General features: G+C 44.3%; 1 protein-coding gene across 1 annotated transcript in view; it reads right to left on the bottom strand.

The window, feature by feature from the left end:
- The window catches only part of IL18RAP (interleukin 18 receptor accessory protein), a 30437-nt gene extending 8313 nt beyond the window's left edge, over positions 1-22124 (bottom strand). Inside the window, exons 1-6 of the mRNA XM_070379869.1 lie at positions 21807-22124; positions 16204-16374; positions 15083-15404; positions 14474-14657; positions 6854-7004; positions 1463-1528 (exon numbers count right to left, since the gene is read on the bottom strand). Coding sequence (XP_070235970.1) covers positions 1463-1528; positions 6854-7004; positions 14474-14657; positions 15083-15404; positions 16204-16276 — 796 coding nt within the window. The 5' untranslated portion in view covers positions 16277-16374; positions 21807-22124. The remainder of the gene's footprint in view (positions 1-1462; positions 1529-6853; positions 7005-14473; positions 14658-15082; positions 15405-16203; positions 16375-21806) is intronic.
- Positions 22125-22340: the final 216 nt, after the last annotated feature.

Consider the following 22340-nt stretch of genomic DNA (forward strand, 5'->3'; position numbering starts at 1 on the left):
TAACTATACTGCCCTCTTTCTACCCATTTTCTGGGGAAGGGTTATCCAGAAATTCAGTATTTTAACCATATAAAGTTTAGGGACTTCATTTGAAAACTCACCTTGATAATGCTTTTCCTACAGTAATAACTTTAACATTCACTGGTACCATAAACAACCCTCCTGCCAGTGCCGGAGACATGAGACACTCAGGTCCAAGCCCTGGGTCAGGAAGATCCCCTGGAGGAGGGCATGACCACCCACTCCAGTCTTCCTGCCTGGGGAACCCCATGGACAGAGGAGCCTACCGTCCACAGGGTCGCAAAGAGTCAGACACGACTGAGGCTACTTAGCACAGCACATAGGTAACTTGGCTATTTTTATATTAATTAATGCTTTCCTTCCTTCTTTCCTCCTTCCTTTCATTCTTGTGATGTTGCCTGTACTATTGGGTTGGCCAAAAACTTCATTTGGGTTTTTCCATGAGGTCTTACAGGGGAAACCCAATGAGCCGTTTAGCCAGCCCAGTAGCTCTAGTTCATTATCAGGATATACCGCTACCGCCACCTAGTGGTAATTTACCATATCTATTTTGACGTTTCTTTCTATAATGAGATAATATTATCTTCTTGTTTAGTCACCAAGTCTTGTCTGTAGCCCACCAAGCTCCTCTGTGGGATTTCCCAGGCAAGAATACTGGAGTGAGTTGCCATTTTCCCCTCCAGGGGATCTTCCTGACCCAGGGATCAAACCAGTGTCTCCTGCTTTGGTTCCTGGGTTCTTTATCCCTGAGCCATCAGGGGAGCTGTAATTAGCATCTAAAAGAAACTGCTACGCAGTGGTCTTTTACAATAATATTACTTTTTTTCTTTCTACAAGGATAAATACTTTATTAGAACTTAAAGTAGCATTTATTTTACTGGCACAATCAGCACTTGGTTTTGAAGACAGCAGTTCTTACTTGGCTATGTGGGAAGATGCAGATATTATTGAAGCTGACAAAATCAAAGGGAACCACTAGACATTGCTTCCCCCTCCACCCCAAAGAAGACACTACTTTGGAATACAAACAGGGATTGTAGTATTCTCTTGTGGTTATCTTAAAGGCCAAACCAAACTCTGTGTTCATACATACTTAGTGCTGCCTAAGTTGGTAAATGGTTAAATTTATAATCAATGGACCTAACCAATCTATGTTCCAATTTATGTGGAGTACGGAAGAATCTTTTTTAAAAATCTATTAACCATGGTTGACATTCAAGTCACCCTTATTTCTCAATGCAATTTTGTGAGGTCACTTTTACAAACCATGGCTTCAAGAGATTTAGCAACTGTATAAGGTCACAGAACTTGTCAGTGGCCGAGTCGAGATTCACCTCCGGTTCTGTTTGACTTGAAATCCTGATGCTCTTCCTTGAACCACACTTAGACCTGCTCCCAGAAGCACAAGGTCATTCAGGGGTGATGACCCCACCCATCTTACCAAGTTCTACTTCCAAGGTGTCCTTGATGGGATCCAGAATATCTGGTTTGAGATTAGTGTTCTTCACTAAAAGATAAAAATAGAAATCATTATTTGCATTGGAAATATGAAGGCCTGGTCTGCAGGGTCACATTTTGATCTAATTTGGGGGAACTTTTCCAGATTTTATTCATAATCCATAAGACTAGAAATTCAAGTTTGCATGTGAAAATCATGCTTCCAGAAATGACTGTGACATCAGATTGCAGGTTTTGGCAAAACAGGAGTCCTTGATAAGTCCATATCTGTCCAGGCACATTTTCTTCCAGGCCAGCCTGCTTGCTGACCACAGACTTGAACCCTCATCTTTACCCTCCAAGATTGGTTTTTGGTCCATCTGGAGAAATGGAACAGGAAGGAGAACCCACCTGAGGAAATGCACAGGTCAGCCAGATTGGAGTTCACCTCTTCCTCCATCCTCAAATTTACGATTTATTTCAAAATAAAGGTGAGTTCAGCCCTTCATGAATCATTTATCCCTCAACTTTCTGTCACAAACTTTCAAATGTGCCTCCACTGTCAAACTCCCTCCTGAAGATGCCTCATCTCCTAAGATAGGAAAATCCACCTCTTCTACTCTGGGCACCTCCTATTCTTCTCCCACTTCTCAGGGACCTCCTTCCTTCAATTACACCACCTACTTCTTGTATCTTTGACTTTCTCTCTCTCTTCCCATCAGCATTTATCCTTGCTCAGTCTTTCCATCTTTTTTTTTTTTTTTTTTTTTTTTTTTTTTTTGCCACTCCCCGCAGTGGCTTGTAGGAATCTTAGTTCCCTGACCAGGGATTGAACCTGCAACCTCAGCAGTGAGAGCTCAGAGCCCTAATCATTGGACCTCCAGGGAATTCCCCAGTCTCTCCATCTTAAAACAGAGGAAAAACACCCTTCAACTCACATCCCCACCCCTTCTCCTTCCTTCCCCGCTGAGTTCTGCAAGGAGCACTGTGTGTTCATTTCCTCCCCCTCCCCTCCCACGCATCTGATTTCTGCTCCCATCTCTCCACTGAAAGCCCTTTGGCCAAAGTTGCCAGTGACCTCCATGACCTCCTTGCAAAAAAATCTGCTGGGCACAGCTGAGTTTTTAACTTGCTTTCCCTCTTAGTAGCTAGGTCAGAGAAGCAAATGGCAACCCGCTCTAGTGTTCTTGCCTGGGAAATCCCATGGACAGAGGAGCCTGGTGGGACCCTGCGTGGGGTCACAAGAGTCAGACATGACTGAGTGACTAAACAACAGCAAGCAGCCTTGGCTGCTGCCGGGCACGCTCTCCTCTCCTCCTTGGGCAGCACATTTCCGGGCCCCGAAGCTGGCCTGTCCTCCCAGTCTCTGCTCACTGCACTAAGCGCTGTGGGCTCCTCCTTCCGCTCTGCCTCTGGTGAATATCACTCCGCAGTTCTCTCCGGGTGGTCTTCATTGCACCTGCTCTCCATGTGGGGCAGCTCCAGGTACCTTCCCCGTGAGACGTCTCTGCCCTTGAAAGGTTCTCTCTCCTGCATCATCAGTTTCACTTGTGTAACTGCTCCCTCCTGGCCCTTCCACTGATACCCACTTGCTGATGCAAATAATGACCCTTCTCTTCCCAGAGCCAGTGATCTGTTCCCGGGTCTCACCACATGAGGCCAAGCCTCACTCCCTCCTTCTTGCAACACCTTATCTCTGAGTTCCGGGGCAGTTTTCCTCTGTCCTCGCACCCCTGCTTCAACTCCTGTGAGGACGCTCCTTGTCCCCCACACCCCCCAGCGCTGGATGCTCTGGCTCTCTTCTCTCTGTCCTCACTCCCAGCCTGACCCCGTCTCCCTGGACTGTATGCCAACCATTCTCACATTCACAGCTCCAGCTCTTACATCCCAGTCTGGTTTACCCAAACACCCACTTGTCACGGTGACTTGGTGACTGAAAGTCCTTTCAAGGCTAACACTGAATTTCCTCCTCATACTCACTTCTTGTTCGTCTGTCTCATGACATGGTACCACGGTTTGCCAACTCATCATGCCAGAAAAGTAAACCGTCTTTGAGTTTCCTCTTTCATCTTGCACTTAAACTCCATCCACATGTTTTTTACATACATATAAAGCCATTTCTAATCACCTCTGCTAGGTCTGCTCAAACAGTGACCAGAGAGGACTTGCCTGGTGGTCCAGTGGTAAAGAATCCACCTTCCAATGCAGGGGACAAGGTTCCAACCCTAGCTGGGGAACTAAGACCCCACATGCCATGGGGCAGCTAAGCCCAAGCCACATCTAGAGAAGCCCATGCACTGAAACTAGAGAAGCCCACACACAGAAATGAAGACCCAGCACAGCCCCTCCCCCCAAAAGTGACAAGAAACATCTTTCAAGAGCATAATTCAAACCTGTTGCTTCTCGCCTGTTCCCTCTACCAGCCCCCTATACCACATCCTGCCCTTCCACTTCTGTTCCATCCCATCCCAGCTCACCCCGTTCCTCCCCATTCTATCTCATCTTCTCTCAGTGTATTACAGAAAGTCCACCTCCTTGCCCAACTTAAAACCTGGCTCTCGTCCTGGACTCCTCCTTTTCCCTCTTCCTCACTCCTGATTCCCAAGCCCCTTTACGTGTAACTCCTTAAATATTTCTGGAGTTCATTCACTTCTCTCTATCCCTCCATCCCTCCTAGTTCAGGCCGCCATCAGCAGTTGCCTGCTTGCCTCATAGCAGCCTCCTAATTCTTCTTCCTGCCTCCACTGTTGCTCCCCCAAACACATTTTCTGCACAATAAGCAGAGAGATCTATGTCAAAACCAGATCTATTCATGACACTCTCCTTCATAGAACCCTCAACAGCTCCCGGTTGTTCCTTGAACAAAGTCCAGACTTACTAGAACAGTGTGGAGTCAGTTCTGCTTCCAGATACCCTCAACTCACTTTCTTCTGCGCCCTGAATGCACCATGCTCTCTCTCATCTCTCGCACATTAGCTGTGCTGCTCACTCTGGCTGGAATAGCATCTTGCCCATCTTCAGTGGGCAAGATTTGTCTTTGCCCCTCACTTTTCCGCTGGCCTCGGTACCCAGGTGTGGGTTTGATGGGCCTCCCTCATGCTTCACTGCTTCCCTTTCTCTCTATTCATCCTACTGAACCGTAGAAGCCTGAATCCTCCTGGTTTGTCCCACAAGATAGAAAGTTCTGGGAGGTCAGAGAAATGTCCAGATGCTCACTCTTACATCTTTAGCATCAAGCCCAGTGCCTGAAATGTATTAGATGTTCTACAAATACTTGTGTGAGAATGAATACGTGAGACGACGAACGAGTAAGTGAGGAAGACAGACATGATGACAGAGAAGGCATGAAAAGATGCAATGGATGTTTCAAGGTATCCTCTGGGAGAGAGAAAAGCAAATCCTGCCACTGAAAGTTTGATGGGGCGAGTTATCACGCCTGAGTGAAAGAGCAACTGCACTTGGAGGAGCAGCCAGTGCTCCATGTGGGCTATTTGCCTTCTAAGCCCTCACCCAAGGAACAACCTCTTATAAATGTAAATCTCTGACGTCGGCAGTGGTGGCGAGTGCGAGGGCCAGGAAGGAGACAGGTCTCGGGGTGCCTCATGTGGTTTGTATCTCGTAATGAAAGAAGAGGAAGTAAAAGTAATTAATGGATTTACTCAGAGCTAAGTCAACCATTCTGAGTGGTTATGTTTTGAGATCAGCCATACTTAAATTATATCATATAGTTTATCCACGCTGATATTTGTAAATCGAATGAGAATGACCCAACGGAAAGCCTGGGGTGAAAATAGACAAGTCACAGAAGAATAAGCCCAATGGGCCAAGAAACGAGTGACGGGGTATTCAACTTTGATAGTCGTCAGAGAAACGTAAATCGGAATGGAAAAAGAGAGTCCAGCTGAGACAAATCAGAAAGTCTGAAACCTCTTCTGACTTTACTGAGGCTTTCAATGGCCAAGTCAAAGATCTCTCTTGCTAAGTGTCACGTTGCAGTTGAAACTACGTGGGTTACTTTCAAATATCTTTTGATATTGATTTCTAACATGATTCCACAGTGATAAGAGAGCACACTCTGTATGATTTCAATACCTTTAGACCATGAAATTTTTGCACCTTGTTTTATGTCCTTGGATATGTCCCAATGTCTCCCGGCTTATAGTCTATGGAAACTTGAATAGAATGTATATTCTGCTGTTGTGTGAAAATTGTATAAATCTTAATTATGTTGAATTGGTTCACAGTGCTTTTCAGGTCTACTATATCCTTCTGCTTCTCTGTATATTCATTCTATTAATTTTTGAGAGTTTTATATTCAAACTCCAACTAAAAATCTCAATCTATCTACTTAAAAACGTAATTGTAGTATATAGTAGAACTATATGTAACTTTGTTCTGGATTTTCTAAGTTTCTTATAAACATTATCATACTTTCATAATTCAAAAAATAAAATAAATAGAAAGCCTGAAACCACCAAATATTATTAATATTTGGGACAAATAGGAATCTGTACATTGCTCATGGGGGTATAATTCAGCAAAATAATGCTTAAGAACAATCCCATGTGTTTATAACACAAATCTCATTTTATAACATAAAACAATATCCTACTTTATTAATGGAAATATACATACGTAGCAAAAGCATAAACATGTAGATGGAAAAGTGGGCTACAACTGCAAAGAGAGGAAGTGGGAAGGGCTGGGGACCCAGACCTCAAGCTCTATCTATAGCGTTTTGTTTCAGTAAAGAAACAGTGGGATGGAAAAGCCACTGTTGAAGCTGGTGACGGGCACATGAGGGTCGCTTATCTCTGGATGTGAAACATTTAGTATTATTTTTAAACGTATTACCACTCATGTGTGAAATACTTAATCTTTTTTGTTTCTGTGCATGAATCTTTCATTTTTTAGTTAGGATTTTTTTTTTGAGGTGGATCATTTTAAAAGTCTTTATTGAACTTGTTACAGTATTGCCTCTGTTTTATGTTTTGGTTTTTGGGCCAGCAGGCATGTGGGATCTTGACTCTCTGACCAGGGATTGAACTCACATCCCCTGCCTTGGAAGGCAAAGTCTTAACCAGTGAACTGCCAGGAAAGTCCTATATATATATATATATATATATAGTATCACAAAACAAAGAATCAGTGCGTAAAAAAACCAAATTGTGACACCTGAATATGATCCACAAAAAGGCCTTCCTTAGAGGATGGAAGCTGGGTTAATGGAAAATTGATGTTTACCAATATTCCAGGCTTTTCATGACTACAGTCTATGACTATCTTCTTCCCCTCACCCCCCAAAAGGAAAAACATCACTAAGCCAAAGAAGATAACTTTAATTGGGTAATTGGACTTGAAATATCAAATATTGAAACCAAAAAATCTCACTTACCAATGGTTTTCACATGAACAACAGCTCTTACTGTCCATGAACTTGAATTATCTGTCTGAGTGTAATCACACACGTACGTGCCCTGGTGATAGAAATAAACTTCATCCACTTCAATTGGGTTGCTCCTCTTTTCAGAGAGAAGTTTTCCATTCTAATGCAAGAGAGAAGAAAATTAAAGAACGTAACCAGAGAGTTACTATTCAGATAAAGTGCTGCTATAGCCAAACCTCACGAATCTGAACCAGAGAAGGTCAGTCAGACATAAGGATATTGCAGAAATCATACCCTCAAATTGTGAAAAAAATTCTGTGTTTGTATCTTTAGGGACACTGTAATATTTACTGACTGATGGGTGATAAGTTTATCATTAGTCTTGTAATCATTAATTCTCTAACCTTCACATAGCACTTGGCCTTCCAACTCCCCACTAAGAGTGTACCAACAAGTACTCCAATGGTATATTTCTCACCACTGCAGTCAAGGGAAAAGAGATTTAAAAAACAAAACAAAATAATGATAATCTATTACCCATGATGCTAAAGCTGAAACTCCAGTACTTTGGCCACCTCATGCGAAGAGTTGACTCATTGGAAAAGACTCTGATGCTGGGAGGGATCGGGGGCAAGAGGAGAAGGGGACGACAGAGGATGAGATGGCTGGATGGCATCACTGATTCGATGGACGTGAGTCTGAGTGAACTCCGGGAGTTGGTGATGGACAGGGAGGCCTGGCGTGCTGTGATTTCTAATGGGGTCGCAAAGAGTCAGACACAACTGAGCGACTGATCTGATCTGATTACCCATGTAGAGACTTCCCTGGTAGCTGAGTGGTAAATAATCAACCTACTAATGCAGTAGAAGCGGGTTTGATCTCTGGGTCAGGAAGATCCCCTGGGGAAGGCAATGGCAACCCACTCCAGTGTTCTTGCCTGGAAAATCCCATGGACAGAGGAGCCTGGCGGGCTACAGTCCATGGGCTCATAACAGAGTTGGACATGACTTAGCCATTAACAACAATGCATGTAGACTGCTAAGTTTTTTCTCTGCGTATTTCATATGATTATTCTAAGGATTCTCTGACTGGGTTTGCACAGACTACGCTTCCATTTTACAGATGAGAAACTGAGGTTCTGAAGTCTGTGTTTTACTCCATATCGTACAGCTCATGAGAGACCTGAGGATCCATCTACATTTTTCTGATTCTGAGTTTCATGTTCTGATTAAGGAATTTCCCTTCCACTTTGCCTGCTGACTCGCAGAAGCAGGAATTCCCCTCCTCAAGTCTCTGTTGTGTTTCCTGTGGCCCCAGAAAGAATTTCCAGTAGGTTGGCCAGGGGCTGAGAAGAAGATCAGAGCTGGTCAGAGCTGGGCAACTGCAGGTAGGAAGTCAAACAAGACCAAGAAGGGGGACAGATGAGGTTAGACAGTGTTTAGTGGATCTCAAGGATCAAGAAGCTTTTAAAAGGAAGCTTCAGAGCATGGGGTAAAACTCAGAGATGAAACTTCTAGAGAAGATGGTAATATACCTGAAGAACAGAAATTGGTGAAGGTGGGTTTTAAATTATATGAGAAAGTAGTACAGAGAAGAGGATGCAGAACTGGAACCAGACTGTAGCTGGACCATGCGGAAGATGAGTAATTACTAAGTGAGCCTGATTTATTTTAATGAAAAGTAAGTATGGCTGAGTATGTATCACTAAGATTTTATGAGATGGAGGCTTCCTTAGTGGCTCAGTGGTAAAGAATCTGCCTGCCCACACAAAAGTCAAGTGTTCAGTCCCTGATCAGGGAAGATTCCACACACTAAGGGGCAGCTAAGCCGTGCAGCAACTACTGAAGTAACGAGAGAAGCCATAGCAATGAGAAGCCTGCACACCTAAACTAGAGAGTAGCCCCCGTTTGCCTCAACTAGAGAAAAACCTGCACAGCACCGAAGACCCAGCATAGCCGAAAATAAGCAAAAATTTAAAAACAAGACTTTATGAGACAGAACTCAAGCAAAACATCAAAGAAAAGAGATAAACCATTTGTCTCAAGACGGATGGGAAGCCCTTCTAATAAAACAATCGTAAATGATCCAAGTAGAAAGAGGTGCCGCTGGGGCCTCATGAGAAATTCTTTGTTTTGCTCAGACATGAAACAGTCATGAACAAAACAGGGAAGGAGAAGAGCGGATCAGCGTGAGTGTATGTAAAGAGCATCAGTGAGTCCTACAGAGAACTGACACCTCTGACACCCTGTGGATGGTAGCGTTGCACAGAGGGTAGGAAGTTGCCCAGGGTTCAGAAGTTTCACAGTGAGAACCATTGAATGGGCCAATGTGTGGACCTTGGAAATAATTTCCAAAACCCCCTCCCTCCCTGGCATCATATCAGCCTTTGGTCTGGCGAGTCTCACCTGCTCCCCAGCTCCCCATGACCCTGGGCTCACAGGATGTCACTGGGTATCAGGGACAAGAAGAATGAGGCCAGAGGAAATGAAAAGAAGTGGCGGTCTATGTGTGAAGATTCCATGGAACTCAGGTTCAGAGAGGATGCAGCAGCCACGTCAGTGCTGTGGTGTGTGAGTGAGGCCATCTTAAACCATCAGTGGAAAAGTCATTCGGGCACAGTCCTACTGGCAGGAGGTCACGGCCGTGTCGTGGGCACCCAAGGCTCAGTGCCCCAAGCCCTTCCAGAAGAGCCTCTCCCACTGCTCTAACTCTGCCTTGGGTCAAAGAGTCACTAAAGATTGAACAAAAAACACACTCCCCTTAATATTAGAAAGAATGAATCTCTCAGTCGTGTCGACTTTTTGTGACCCCATGGACTGTGGCCTCTGTCCATGGGATTCTCCAGGCAAGAATACTAGAGTGGGTTACCATTCCCTTCTCTAGGGAATCTTCCCAACCTAGGGATTGAACCCAGGTATTCCATATTTCAGGCAGATTCTTTACCCTCTGCACCATCAGGGAAGCCCTCCCAGTGATACTGACTTGGTAAAAAACTTCATTTGGGTTTTTCCACGACATCTCAAAGAAAGATCCAAAGGAACTTTTGGACCAGCTCAATATAACATCATCTCTAGATGAATTCTGTTTAGGCCAGTTATTTGTCCTTATATTTTTATTTAGGGCTTCCTTGGTGGCTCAGACGGTAAAGAATCTGCCTGCAATGTGGGAGACCTGGGTTTGATCCCTGGGTCAGGAAGATTCCCTGGAGAAAGGGATGGCAACCCACTCTAGTATTCTTGCTTGGAGAATCCCATGGACAGAGGAGCCTGGTGAGCTACAGTCCAGTCCATTTGAGTTAATTGATTAATTTATCATTAATGTTAAATTTATGATTAATCTATTTATTATTAAATTATTAACCTACATCTCTGATGTCTCTTGCACTGGCAGGTTGTTTCTTTACCACTAGCGCCGGGGAAGCCCCGTTTGTCTAATGTCATCACTTTTAGTGATATGCTGCTTCCAGGAGGTCTGTGACTTTCCATGATACCGTGTATGTGTGCGTGTGTGTGTAAGCACAGGTGCACACACACACATGCAATGCATGCACTTCATGCAGTTCATGAAACATAACCTAAATAACGACCTGTCCAAATCTTTATCAGGATGGATACATGTATGAGTTTGCTGTCCACCTGAAACTATCACAGCATTGTTAATCAGGTATCAGTTCAGTTCAGTTCAGTTCATTCAGTCACTCAGTCGTGTCCGACTCTTTGTGACCCCATGAATCACAGCACCCCAGGCCTCCCTGTCCATCACCAACTCCCGGAGTTCACTCAGACTCACGTCCATCGAGTTGGTGATGCCATCCAGTCATCTCATTCTCTGTAGTCCCCTTTTCCTCCTGCCCCCAATCCCTCCCAGCATCAGAGTCTTTTCCAATGAGTCAACTCTTCGCATGAGGTGGCCAAAGTACTGGAGTTTCAGCTTTAGCATCATTCTTCAATACAAAATAAAAACTTTAAAAAAAGATACAATTTTAACAACAGTCATTGTTTGCCTGCTTTTAAGACAGATGCTACATCACCACTGAACACATCCTGACCTTTGAAGCCAAGCCAGAGAAGAAATAAAACTTCCTTTTGTGCATGTCACACGGTGTTAGGGTTTCATTCGTAAGAGTGGTTTATACAGAAAGCTGTCAACTACCCTGTGGATTGTGCTTACCAGAAAGCAACAAAGCTTTCATTTCAGGGACACGAACATTGAAACTTCAAATGCATTTTCAACTTAAATAACTGGGGACAAGCTTACTTTCCAGGACTGGGAACAGCCACCTTGACATAGTAAGATGTTGATCACCCCAGATGACGGATTCATTTGAACTGTGGGAAGCTTTGTTCTTAAGAGAGAACTGAAAATAATGAACAGAACCACTGACTTCACTTACTACAATTTAGAGGTTATGAAATTTTTTATTTTTGATTCAAGGATGTTCACTTATAATGTTGTGTTAGTTTCTGGTGTATAGCAAACAGTTACACACACACACACACACACACATACACTATACATGTATGGATGTAAGAGTTGGACTATAAAGAAAGCTGAGCACTGAAGAATTGATGGTTTTGAACTGTGGTGTTGGAGAAGACTCTTGGGAGTCCCTTGGACAGCAAGGAGATCAAACCAGTCAATCATGAAGGAAATCAGTCCTGAATATTTACTGGAAGGACCAATCCTGAAGCTGAAACTCTAATACTTTGGCTACCTGATGCGAAGAACTGACTCATTTGAAAAGACTCTGATGCTTGGAAAGATTGAAGGTGGCAGGAGTAGGGGATGACAGAGGATGAGATGGTTGGATGGCATCACCGACTCAATGGACGTGAGTTTGAGTAAGCTCCAGGAGTTGGTGATGGACAGGGAGGCCTGGCATGCTGTGGTTCATGGGGTCACAAAGAGTCAGACACAACTGAGTGACTGAACTGAACTAATAAAATCTCTCATTGTTTCCATTGTTTCTGCATCTATTTCCCATGAATTGATGGGACCAGATGCCATGATCTTAGTTTTCTGAATGTTGAGCTCTAAGCCAACTTTTTCACTCTCCTCTTTCACTTTCATCAAGAGGCTCTTTAGTTCTTCACTTTCTGCCATAAGGGTGGTGTCATCTGTATACACACACACACACACACACATGTATATACATATAATGGAGAAGGCAATGGCAACCCACTCCAGTACTCTGGCCTGGAAAATCCCATGGGCGGAGGAGCCTGGTAGGCTGTAGTCCATGTGGTCGCAAAGAGTCAGACACGACTGAGCAACTTCACTTTCACTTTTCATTTTTATGCATCGGAGAAGGAAATGGCAACCCACTCCAGTGTTCTTGTCTGGAGAATCCCAGGGACGGGGGAGCCTGGTGGGCTGCCATCTATGGTTGCACAGAGTCGGACACAACTGAAGCGACTTAGCAGAAGCATATACATATACATACTCTTTTTCCTATTCTTTTCCATCATGGCTTTTTACAGGATATTGACTATAGGACCCTGTGCTATACAGTAGAAACTTGTTATCTATTTTATGTATAGTCATTTGTATCTGCTAATCCCAAACTCCTAATTTATCCCTCCCCTCCTTTCTCCTTTGGTAGTCATAAGTTTGTTTTCTATGTCTGGGAATCTGTTTCCTTTTCATCAATAAGTTCGTTTTTGTCGTATTTTAGATTCCACATATAAGAGATACCATATGATGCTTGTCTTTCTCTATCTGACTTACTTCACTTAGTGTAACAATCTCTAGGTCCACCCATGTTCCTGCAAATGGCAATGTGCCATTGTTTTTTACGACTGAGTAATATTGTATTGTGTGCATGTGTGTGTGTGCACGACATCTTCCTTATCCATTCACTGGATGGACACTTCCATATCTTGGCTATAGTAAATAGTGCTTCAGTGAACATTGGGATGCCCGTATTTTTCCAAGTTAGAGTTTCGTCTGCACGTGTGCTCAGGAGTGCGGTTGCGAGATGGTATGGCGACTCTGTTTTCCTTCTGAGGAACCTCCATGTGCTGCCTATAGTGCTGCACCGACTTCACATTCCCATCCCCAGCGTCGGAGGGTTTCCTTTGCTCCACATTCTCTTCAGCAGTTTCTATTTGTAGACGTTTTAATGAAGGCCATGGTGACCAGTGTGAAATGATACCTCTTTGTAGTAAGGTGTTTCTTAAATTAGGATTTCAATGGGGCAGTATGTTTTCAGTGTCACTTTAAAATATAAAATTGAGGCCTTAAACACACACTCACCCTCCCTGTTCACTTACTTCTACAATGGCCATAACACTGGTTGTCACTGAATCTCAAGAGAATCAAGTGAGGAAATAGCATCTCACCCCACAATAATTTTACCTCCAGGAGTATCTGATGCTGAGTCTGGGAATACAAAAAGCCAACAGGTAGAGACTTCCCTGGTGGCTCAATGGCTAAAACTTTGTGCTCCCAATGCAGAAGGCCCGGGTTTGATCACTGGTCAGGGAACTAGATCCCATAGGCCGCAACTAAGCCCCGGTATGGTCAAATAAATAAGTACATTTTTTAAAAGAAATCATAAAAATTATTTGACCAGTGGCAATTTGAAATAATGATTTTACATTAATAAACAGATATATTTGGAAGTCGAATTTAAACTTTCGCATGCTTTCTTAAAGCAAAGTATTGAACTTCAAACAAGCATTACAAGTGTAGGAGGCAACTTAAACTCTCTTCCCAGATTCTGCCACCCCGGGGTCAACTGCCATCAGAGGAGATGCTAATGCAGCATTTGTGTATCTGATAGGACTCAGAGAAACCATAAGACTCAGTGGGAATGTGAAATGCTTTTGTCATGAAGTTTACTCACACGTCGTTCCTAACTCAGAATCATTTGGGAACTTGTCTTTCCCTAGTTCCTGTTCCCTTTTTGGCTTAACACTGCCCTCCCCACCCGCTACTCACCAGTGCGAGACACCTGTCCCCTGGGAGGCCTTGTGTTTGCTGTCTGGTCTGCCCAGATGTGCCCTCTTCAGAAACTACTCTGGTCTCCTGCTGCTTCTAGAAACCCTTCAAGACACACTTGTTGGGTGCACCTTTCACCTTAACCATACCCTTTGCTTTCCAAAGGCAGTAAAGTTGAACAAATCAGGTTTTCTGCATGAGCGAGTGGTCATAAGTTTATGTCTTAACCTCCCATGTCATGGACTTGAGTTTCAGAGGATTTTCTGGCACTGATCAAGAGGGTGGTTCTAATGATTGGGACATCAGACTCTGTGGCTGCTAGGGGATAGACTGCTTTAGGAAGTCAGGTCTTTTCCGTAGACATGAGGCCACGCTTTGGGAAGTTCTGGAGCAGTGGTCCCCAACATTTCGGCACCAGGGGCAGGTTGCATAGAAGACAGTTTCTCCATGGACCAGGGTCGGGGGAGGGGGTGGTTTTGAGATGATTCAAAACCATTACATTTATTGTGCACTTTACCTCTATCATTACCACATCAGCTCCTCCTCAGATCATCAGGGTTAGATTCTGGAGGCTGGGGACCCCTGCTCTAGACCTCAGATTCAAACCCACGCTTCTGTAATGTACGTAAGGAGCTATTACCATCAAAAAACAAACTCTGGCATCAGATTCAGAGAAGTCATTCTTACCTGGTACCAGGTCACCTCTGGACTTTGTGCATCACTTTGGTGGCTGAGACCTGGGCAGTAAATGGAGCTCACACTACCAAGAAGAAGGTGTTGCTTATGTGAGACAGAACTCTCACAGGACATATTTGTTTGGGGCTGAACTTCCAAGATCATCCGGACACAGCAGGCATTCTCTTGGGGGCTCCTAGGGAAGTTAATAAAGTCCCATGAACACAGAAGGTCAATCCAGTCAGTCCTAAGGGAAATCAACCCTGAATATTCATTGGGAGGACTGATGCTGAAGCTGAAGCTCCAATACTGTGACCACCTGATGGGAAGAGCTGACTCATTGGGAAAAAGACCCTGATGCCGGGAAAGATTGAAGGCAGGAGGAGAAGGGGGAAGACAGTGGATGAGATGGTTAGATGGCATCACCGACTCAATGGACATAAATTTGAGGAAACTCTGGGAGATAGTGAAGGACAGGGAAGCCTGGCGTGCTGCAGTCCATGGGGTCACAAAGAGTCGGACACGATTTAGCGACTGAACAACAACATGAACACAGCCGCTATATTCAGATAGTAAAGGACGTGGAGATGTTTGCAGAGAGAAATGCACTTGAGACATTACCTCATCCTAGGTCTACAAATATATAACCCGGCATGATTTATCCCCGTGCTCAGAAAATGAAGGTTGCTCTTCTCCTGGATGACCTGAGGAGCATTCTGAGTGATTTCTACTGCTGGGTCTCCATTCTGAGGCTGTAGGTACCACTGGACATCAGATAGGTTCTTACTGCCACTACAGGGCAGGTATTCAGAAGCTCGGGTGGGTGAGAGTTGACTTCCGTGGTAGAAGTGGGATTTCTGTGGCTCTGGCAAATCACAAAACAAGACAAACTCCTCTCCACACCTTGCAGAGTATGTTCTAAGTGGCTTTTCAGTGATGCAATCTGGAAACCACAATAAGCAAAACAACCCAGAAACACATTAGAAGGTGAAACTCTATAGCGTTGGTGCATATACACTATAAAGAATAAAATAGATATAGAGTGGGAAACAGTTGCACAGCCCAGGAAGCTCAGCTCGGTGCTCTGTGATGACCTAGAGGGGTGGGGTGGGAGGTAGGAGGGAAGTCCAAGAGGGAGGGGATATGTGTGTACATATGGCTGATTTGCGGTGTTGTAAAGCAGAAACGCACACAATATTGTAAAGCAATTACATTCCAATAAAAAAAAAAAGCAACTCTGTCTTTAAACAGTGACTGGAAAATTGCCTATTCTGTTAAATAAATATTGAAAGTTGTAATTTAAAAAAAAGAATACACTCTAACTTATATTTCCAAAGAGTATATGGTTTCACAAAGAATTAAGCTCCCATGGGTCGTTCTTCTTATTATTTCCCATTTTGTGAGGAAAAGAAGTTCAGGTCTCATTCCCTTCCACTGGTCTTCAGCATCACTAATAGTAATGGAGGTTTCCTGTTAGAGATGGCCAACCCACCTGTAATTCCTCTTCAGTTGCATCCGCTGAACACTCAGAGAGGGTAACTGGGCTCCCCATCAATGCTTGGGATCAACTCAAAGCTGTTCAGCCCAATCATGTCTCCCCAAACACGTCACCCCCATTTTAACAGCAGAAAGGAAGTGCTCTGTATAATTATATCATTTTCTCATGTATTACAGAATATCTGTCACTTTTAACTTGGAACATAAGACTCACAGGGTCAGCAGGAAAACTGAAAACCCCCTACCTGGAGTATTCAATCCTCTAATTCTCCCTCGTGCGACAAGCCAAAGAAGTATCCAGCCCAAAGAGAGCCTCATTCTCCCTGGGTCCCTGTCATCGCCTCAGGACATTGGTTCTGTGGTCAGAGTAGAGGACATTGCCCCTCAGAGCTCCACCCTGAGAATCCTCTTCATTTCTGTAAATCAAGAAATGGGAAATGAAGAAATTGGAACCAGCAATCAAAACGCAAGTCACACAGGAAGCTTTGAAAGGGCAGGTCCTACCCAAGAGCCCTCACATGCCTGCACTCAAGTGGTGTTTTCAGCGGTGTGTGGCAGTCCTGCGTATGTCACTTCTTACTCAACTGAAGGCAGAAGGGCATCTCCGACTCTGGGTCCTGCTTGAATTTATACTCTGTACAGTGTGTTCTTTTGATGCTATTTCTCCCTGGAATACTTTTTTTTTTCTTTTCTTAAGTTTCTCACCAAGTATGTATATTTTCAGGCTTCTCTGGTGGCTCAGACAGTAAAGAATCTGCCTGCCATGCAGGAGACCCGGGTTTGATCCCTGGGTTGAGAAGATCCCCTGGAGAAGGCAATGGCAACCCACTCCAGTACTCGTGCCTGGAGAATCCCATGGACAGAGGAGCCTAGCAGGTTACAGTCCATGGAGTTGCAGAGTCAGACACGACTGAGCGACTTTGACTTCACTTCTAATCACATATATTTTCATGAGCAGCTTAGAAAGAGTTAAAAGAAAGTTTTCCTGAAAAGATGACCCAAGTTGAGTGAAGATGCCAGATTCTTGTTAGGGAAGCTAGGCCTGTAGCTCATGTGTATAAATGAGAATGTCTGTGCTTTGCTGGTTTGTAATAGATGCTAGAGAACAGAGGATGTTTGACTTGTGCCCCAAGTGAAACAGGGAGCATTGTTGCTGGGTGGCATTTCTAAGGATTCTCTGAAGTCTGAAAGGGAAAGAAGGTCACCCCAGGGTAGAATGTCCGACCCTGGACTGTGTTCACGGTGGTTTTGTCCACCTTGTTGATAGAGTGGCTGTTGGATGCTTCAAACCATTTGAAAGAGAGGAGAGATGAGGTTGCTGGGTGCATACCCGGGTCCATTCAGGTTGTTGTTCAGTTGCTCAGTCATGTCCAACTCTTTGTGACCCCATGGTTTGTGAGGTAGTTTGAACATTCTTCGAAGACATTGCCCTTCTTTGGGATTGGAATGAAAACTGGTGTTTTTCAGTCCTGTGGCCACTGCTGAGTTTTCCAAATTTGCTGGCATGTTAAGTGCAGCACTCAAACAGCATCATCTTTTAGGATTTGACATAGCTCAGCTGAAATTCCATCATTCCACTAGCTTTGTTTGTAGTGATGCTTCCTAAGGACCACTTGACTTCACACTCCAGGATGTCTGGCTCTAAGTGAGTAATCACACCATCATGGTTATCCTGGTCATTAAGGCCTATTTGGCACAGGTCTTCCGTGTATTCTTGCCATTCAGATTGCCATAACAGAAAACCAAAGACCGGGTGATATACCCAAGAGAAACATCTTTCTCAAAATTCTGGGGTCTGGAAAGTCCAAGATCGAGGCACCAGCAGGATCACCTTCTGTGAGGCCTCTTTTCCTGGTTCATAAGTGACACCTTCCCAGCGTCCTCATATGGCCGAAGGGGCTACCCATGTCAGGGAAACAGAACACAGAGACCACCCTGACCTGAAGCACAGAGGAAGTTTGGAGGAAAGACTCGGTATTGACGGTAAAAGCCACAGAGAAGCTGGGCACAAGCAGTACTGGACAGCTTCTGTGAGGCTTGGCCACGGCCCATCAGACCCACAAGTGTGGAGGGCCTAGGGTGACCGGGACGAGGGAGTCAGAAAGGAAGGTGGGGAGTGGGGCAAGCCACGCCCTCCCCAGGCTACCCTGTGCACAGGAGACAGGACAAGGAAATGTCTCCTCCTGTGCTGACTTCATTCCACCTTGGAGGAGAAGGAGTGGGAGGGGGAGCAGGCCAAATGCAAGTGAGGGTGAGGAGAGAGAGCATGCACCAACTTCTCTGAGGAAGCAGGAAGAGGCAAACCCAGAAAACCACAGAGACATTATCTTGGATGGAGGCGAACAGGGTCATATACAGTGGGAGGTCCCTCCAGATCCGTTTGCCCAGGTGGGACCCGAAGTCAGGATGTTTCCACCTGGCAGCTGATCCGCTGAGAGGAGGGCGTGTTCAGCGAAGAAACGGCTTCACAAGATGGTGGAAGACCTAGGGGGCCAGGGACGGGGACCAGAGTCACCGCATCACTTTTCCCCAGTGGTAACAATGTGGGGGTGAGAGGTGGCTCTTCTTATCTTCTTACCAAGATTGTAATCAAGGAATAGGGCAGGATAAGTAACTGCCTTTCAAGATGCGGTCTGCCTCCCACCTCTGTTTGCCTTTCCTTTGCCCACAAAGCCACTAAAGGGACAATATCTCCATCTCCAGTCACTGCCTGGAAATAAGTCCTAGAAGCATCTGCCTAGACAACAGGCCTGAGAATGTAATTTCTGTGCTGATAACCTCACCAGACCTCCATCCATGAGATAAAGAGTCCATTCCAAAGCATCAGACGCCAAACCCTGTATGACCTAATATGGCTCCCTCATGACTTATCTTGTGCTTCGTCCCCAGAGAGACCTCCACTGACCACTTGCAGCATGATCAAGTGGTCTACCTCCCTCCCTCTTCCCCACTGCCCCAGCCAGCAGCCATCTCTCTTTTTACTTGCGTGTTGGATTGCTTTGTCTTAGCACTCATTATTGTCTGAAAAAATCTTGTTTTAGAGACTTTCCCCCTAACTAGAATCAAAGCTCCATGCTGGCAGGAACTGAGCCTGTCTCGCAGGCTGCACAGCCTAGGACAAATCTTCGTGCATAAATCATAATCAATTCTATTGTCCAAATAAACGCAGAAGAATTCAGGAGCCAAAACAAATCGATATCGACACTTAACTTGCCGTGTGACTCTAGCTAAGACACTTAGCCTCCTTCTGCATTTCAGGATTTTTTATTTGCAAAATAAACTATTTGGACTGTAATAGCTGTTCTTTCACCTTAGAGCTAGGGGACTCAAACTTCTGGGGATTTGGCTGGGAAACATGCTTTTTTTTTTTAAAGCTCCCTGACTGGGGAAATCATGAGACTCTATGATTTCTAAGATTATCTCAGCTCTAACATTCCATGGTTCCATGATTGAATGACCAATGACCAATCATAGAAAATCAGCTACCATGACACCTGTAAGTCTCCAGTCCTCAGAAATTCCCATCCAAATCTTGAGTGGACAGATGTTCTGTCCATGACAAGCTCACTTGCTGGCATAGGACCTCAGGCTGCCTGGGACGGTCCCTAGGCTATGCCTTTGTCTCTGGGATTGCATTTCTCAAATGATCTCCATTATGAGAATCACCCAGAATGCTTGTTACAAATTCAGATGTCTGAGCTCTTCAAACCATATTAAATCAGATTCTCAAAGAGAAGAACATTGGGCTCTATATTATAAACAAGTGTCAGGGGACTTCCCTGGTGGTAAAGTGGACAGGAATCCACCTGTCAATGCAGGGGACAGGGTTTCTATCCCTGGTCTGGGAAGATCCTACATGCTGTGGAGCAACTAAGCTTGTGTGCTACAATTACTGAGCCCACGAGCCTAGAGCCTATGCTGGCAACAAGAGAAGCCACCACAGTGAGAAGCCTGTGCACCGCGATGAAGAGGAGCCGCTGCTCATCGCAACTAGAGAAAAGCCTGCGTGAAACAGTGAAGACCCAGTGCAACCAAAAATAAATAAACGAAAAAACAAACAAGTGTCAGGGACGTCACCGTGACCCAGACAGCGTCCCGGGGCAGTCCTGCTCAAGGGCAAGAACAGAGCCTGGGGAGGTGGGTCTGTGCGAGGGCATGGCAGTTATTGCCAGCACTGCCGTGAACTGAACGTGAGAGCTGGTCCATTCTGGAAACCCCCATCCGTGTGGGATAACTCAATGGGTTTTGTTTGTCAACATCTACCTTTTTGAGATCTTTTAGTTTCGATGAGATGCCTTCCATTCCACCATCACCAAAACACTTCCAAGAATCATAAGGAATTATCCAAGATGCCTTTATCAAACACTTATCATGCACTGAGCAACTTAACCAAACCAGGCTGCAAGTCTGTTCATAAAACAGGAGTAAAACAATAGCCAGGGAGCTCTGAATCTAATGGGGTCCTAACCTTTTACATACTTTCTGCTCACACTTGGGAAGATGGCTGTTGTCTTTCTGGTTTTACTGATGGACAACCAAGGCTCACATTGCTTGAAGAGTGGACCCCACTATTAATGATAATTGCACATCTTAGAAATATTAGAAGAGCAATTTGTGTCCGTATGAAGAGGGTCTCAGAGACTCTAATTTTCCTATCACCGTATGTCATCATCTCAGAGGAGCAGATGAGAGGGGGCTTCCCTGGTGGTCCAGTGGCTAAGACTCTGTGCTCCCAATGCAGAAGGCCTGGGTTCCATTCCTAGTCAGGGAACCAGATCCCACATGCCTCAACTAAGTAGGAGTCTGTATGCCACACTAGGAATCCTGCAAGCTGCCACTAAGACCTGGCACAGCCAAATAAATAAAATTTTTAAGTGGAAATGAGAGTCACAGGGTGACTTCAAGTATCTGAATGGTCTCTTCTCCAAAACAGCTTCCATACCTGCTTTCCATATTTCCTTTGTCAGAGGTTGACGATCCCTCCCCTCTGCCCAATCAGTTGGTCAAGACTACGCTTTCAATATCTTTGGTTGATGATGAACTATTCTTTTGCTGATCCAGGCTTTTGGTGGGAGAATAAGAAGAGGAAAGGCAGGCATCAACAAAGAATCTGAAACTCAAGTAGGGGAATCCCACCGTCAAAGACAATTTCCCGCGGGATCATCGGTGACTATACACAGAGAACACATGTACATGTAGACATCTGATCTGGTGTAATAGCAACCATTTAATTCAACTACTATAATTATGGTTCTCACATAATCCGTGGTAGCTTTATATACCATTGTCTAGGAATTACAGAAGGTCAAGAGTATAGCTGGATCCAGTGGCTAAGACGCTGAGCTCCCAAAGCAGGGGGCCTGGGATTCAATCCCACAGGCCAATCCCTGGCATTGATCTAGGCTAGGGAACTAGATCCCACATGCTGCAACTAAAGATCTCATTCATGTGCCACAACTAGAACCTGGTGCAGCCAAACAAATAATTTTTTTTAAAGAGTGTAGCTCACACTCTCAGAGATCTTAAGGCGGTCAAGTCAAGACAAGCATTGAAATTCAGCAACCACCTTAAATCCCTCTACTCTCCAGCTTTCCCACAACATACTTGAAGCTTTATAGAAAGGCTTATTTGGTAACCACAAGTTTTTTAAAAACGTGAAGCCTCCATATATAGAGAGGTATAAAATTTGCTAGTTCAATACCACACCTATCAGTATAAAATAGTTTATGAAAAGGAACTGCATTAGCAACCCATCCTGAAAATGTTTCAAGTTCTTTTCTCAACTTATATTTGCTGGTTAGGAAATCTAGTGAAAAAAAATGTACTTCTAGTGAAAAATATGTCTTACCTGTACTTCCTGTCCTTAAGCCACTGAAAAGGAGGAAGGAACTTCAAGGCTTTATTTCAGTGACTGCCGGCTTTTCTGTCTGATGAAGAAATGTGAGCATATCCATTTTGAAAGAGGAATACAGTATGTCATCCTGCCCAGAGAGATACATTTAACTCACATAAGTTTAGAAATAATAAGCTAAAACTGGAGAGAAAAAAAAAGGAAAATCTTTTACTAAAGGAAAATGACCATTGACATTGTCAAATTCATGATCATAAAGAGAAAAATCAAATGAACTGCCTCTATCAGTAGAAGGAAATGACCGAAAGATGAAGCATCTAAAATTCTCTCCAGACCAACCTCCTTGACTAGATGAGGTTTGCGGTTAGGTTTAGTTGAAAGAGTGAGTAAGCCTACTTCCTTTACAGGAATTTCCTGTACAGATTATTAGCATTCAACTCAATTTCTCAACTGTGGGTTTTGGGTTTTTCTATTTTGTTTTGTAAAACTCCCCAAAATGTAGCCTTTATGATATAATCTAAAGCTTCTCTT

This window comes from Bos mutus, chromosome 11 (assembly GCF_027580195.1).
Source record: "Bos mutus isolate GX-2022 chromosome 11, NWIPB_WYAK_1.1, whole genome shotgun sequence".
In the NCBI taxonomy this organism is placed as follows: Eukaryota; Metazoa; Chordata; class Mammalia; order Artiodactyla; family Bovidae; genus Bos; species Bos mutus.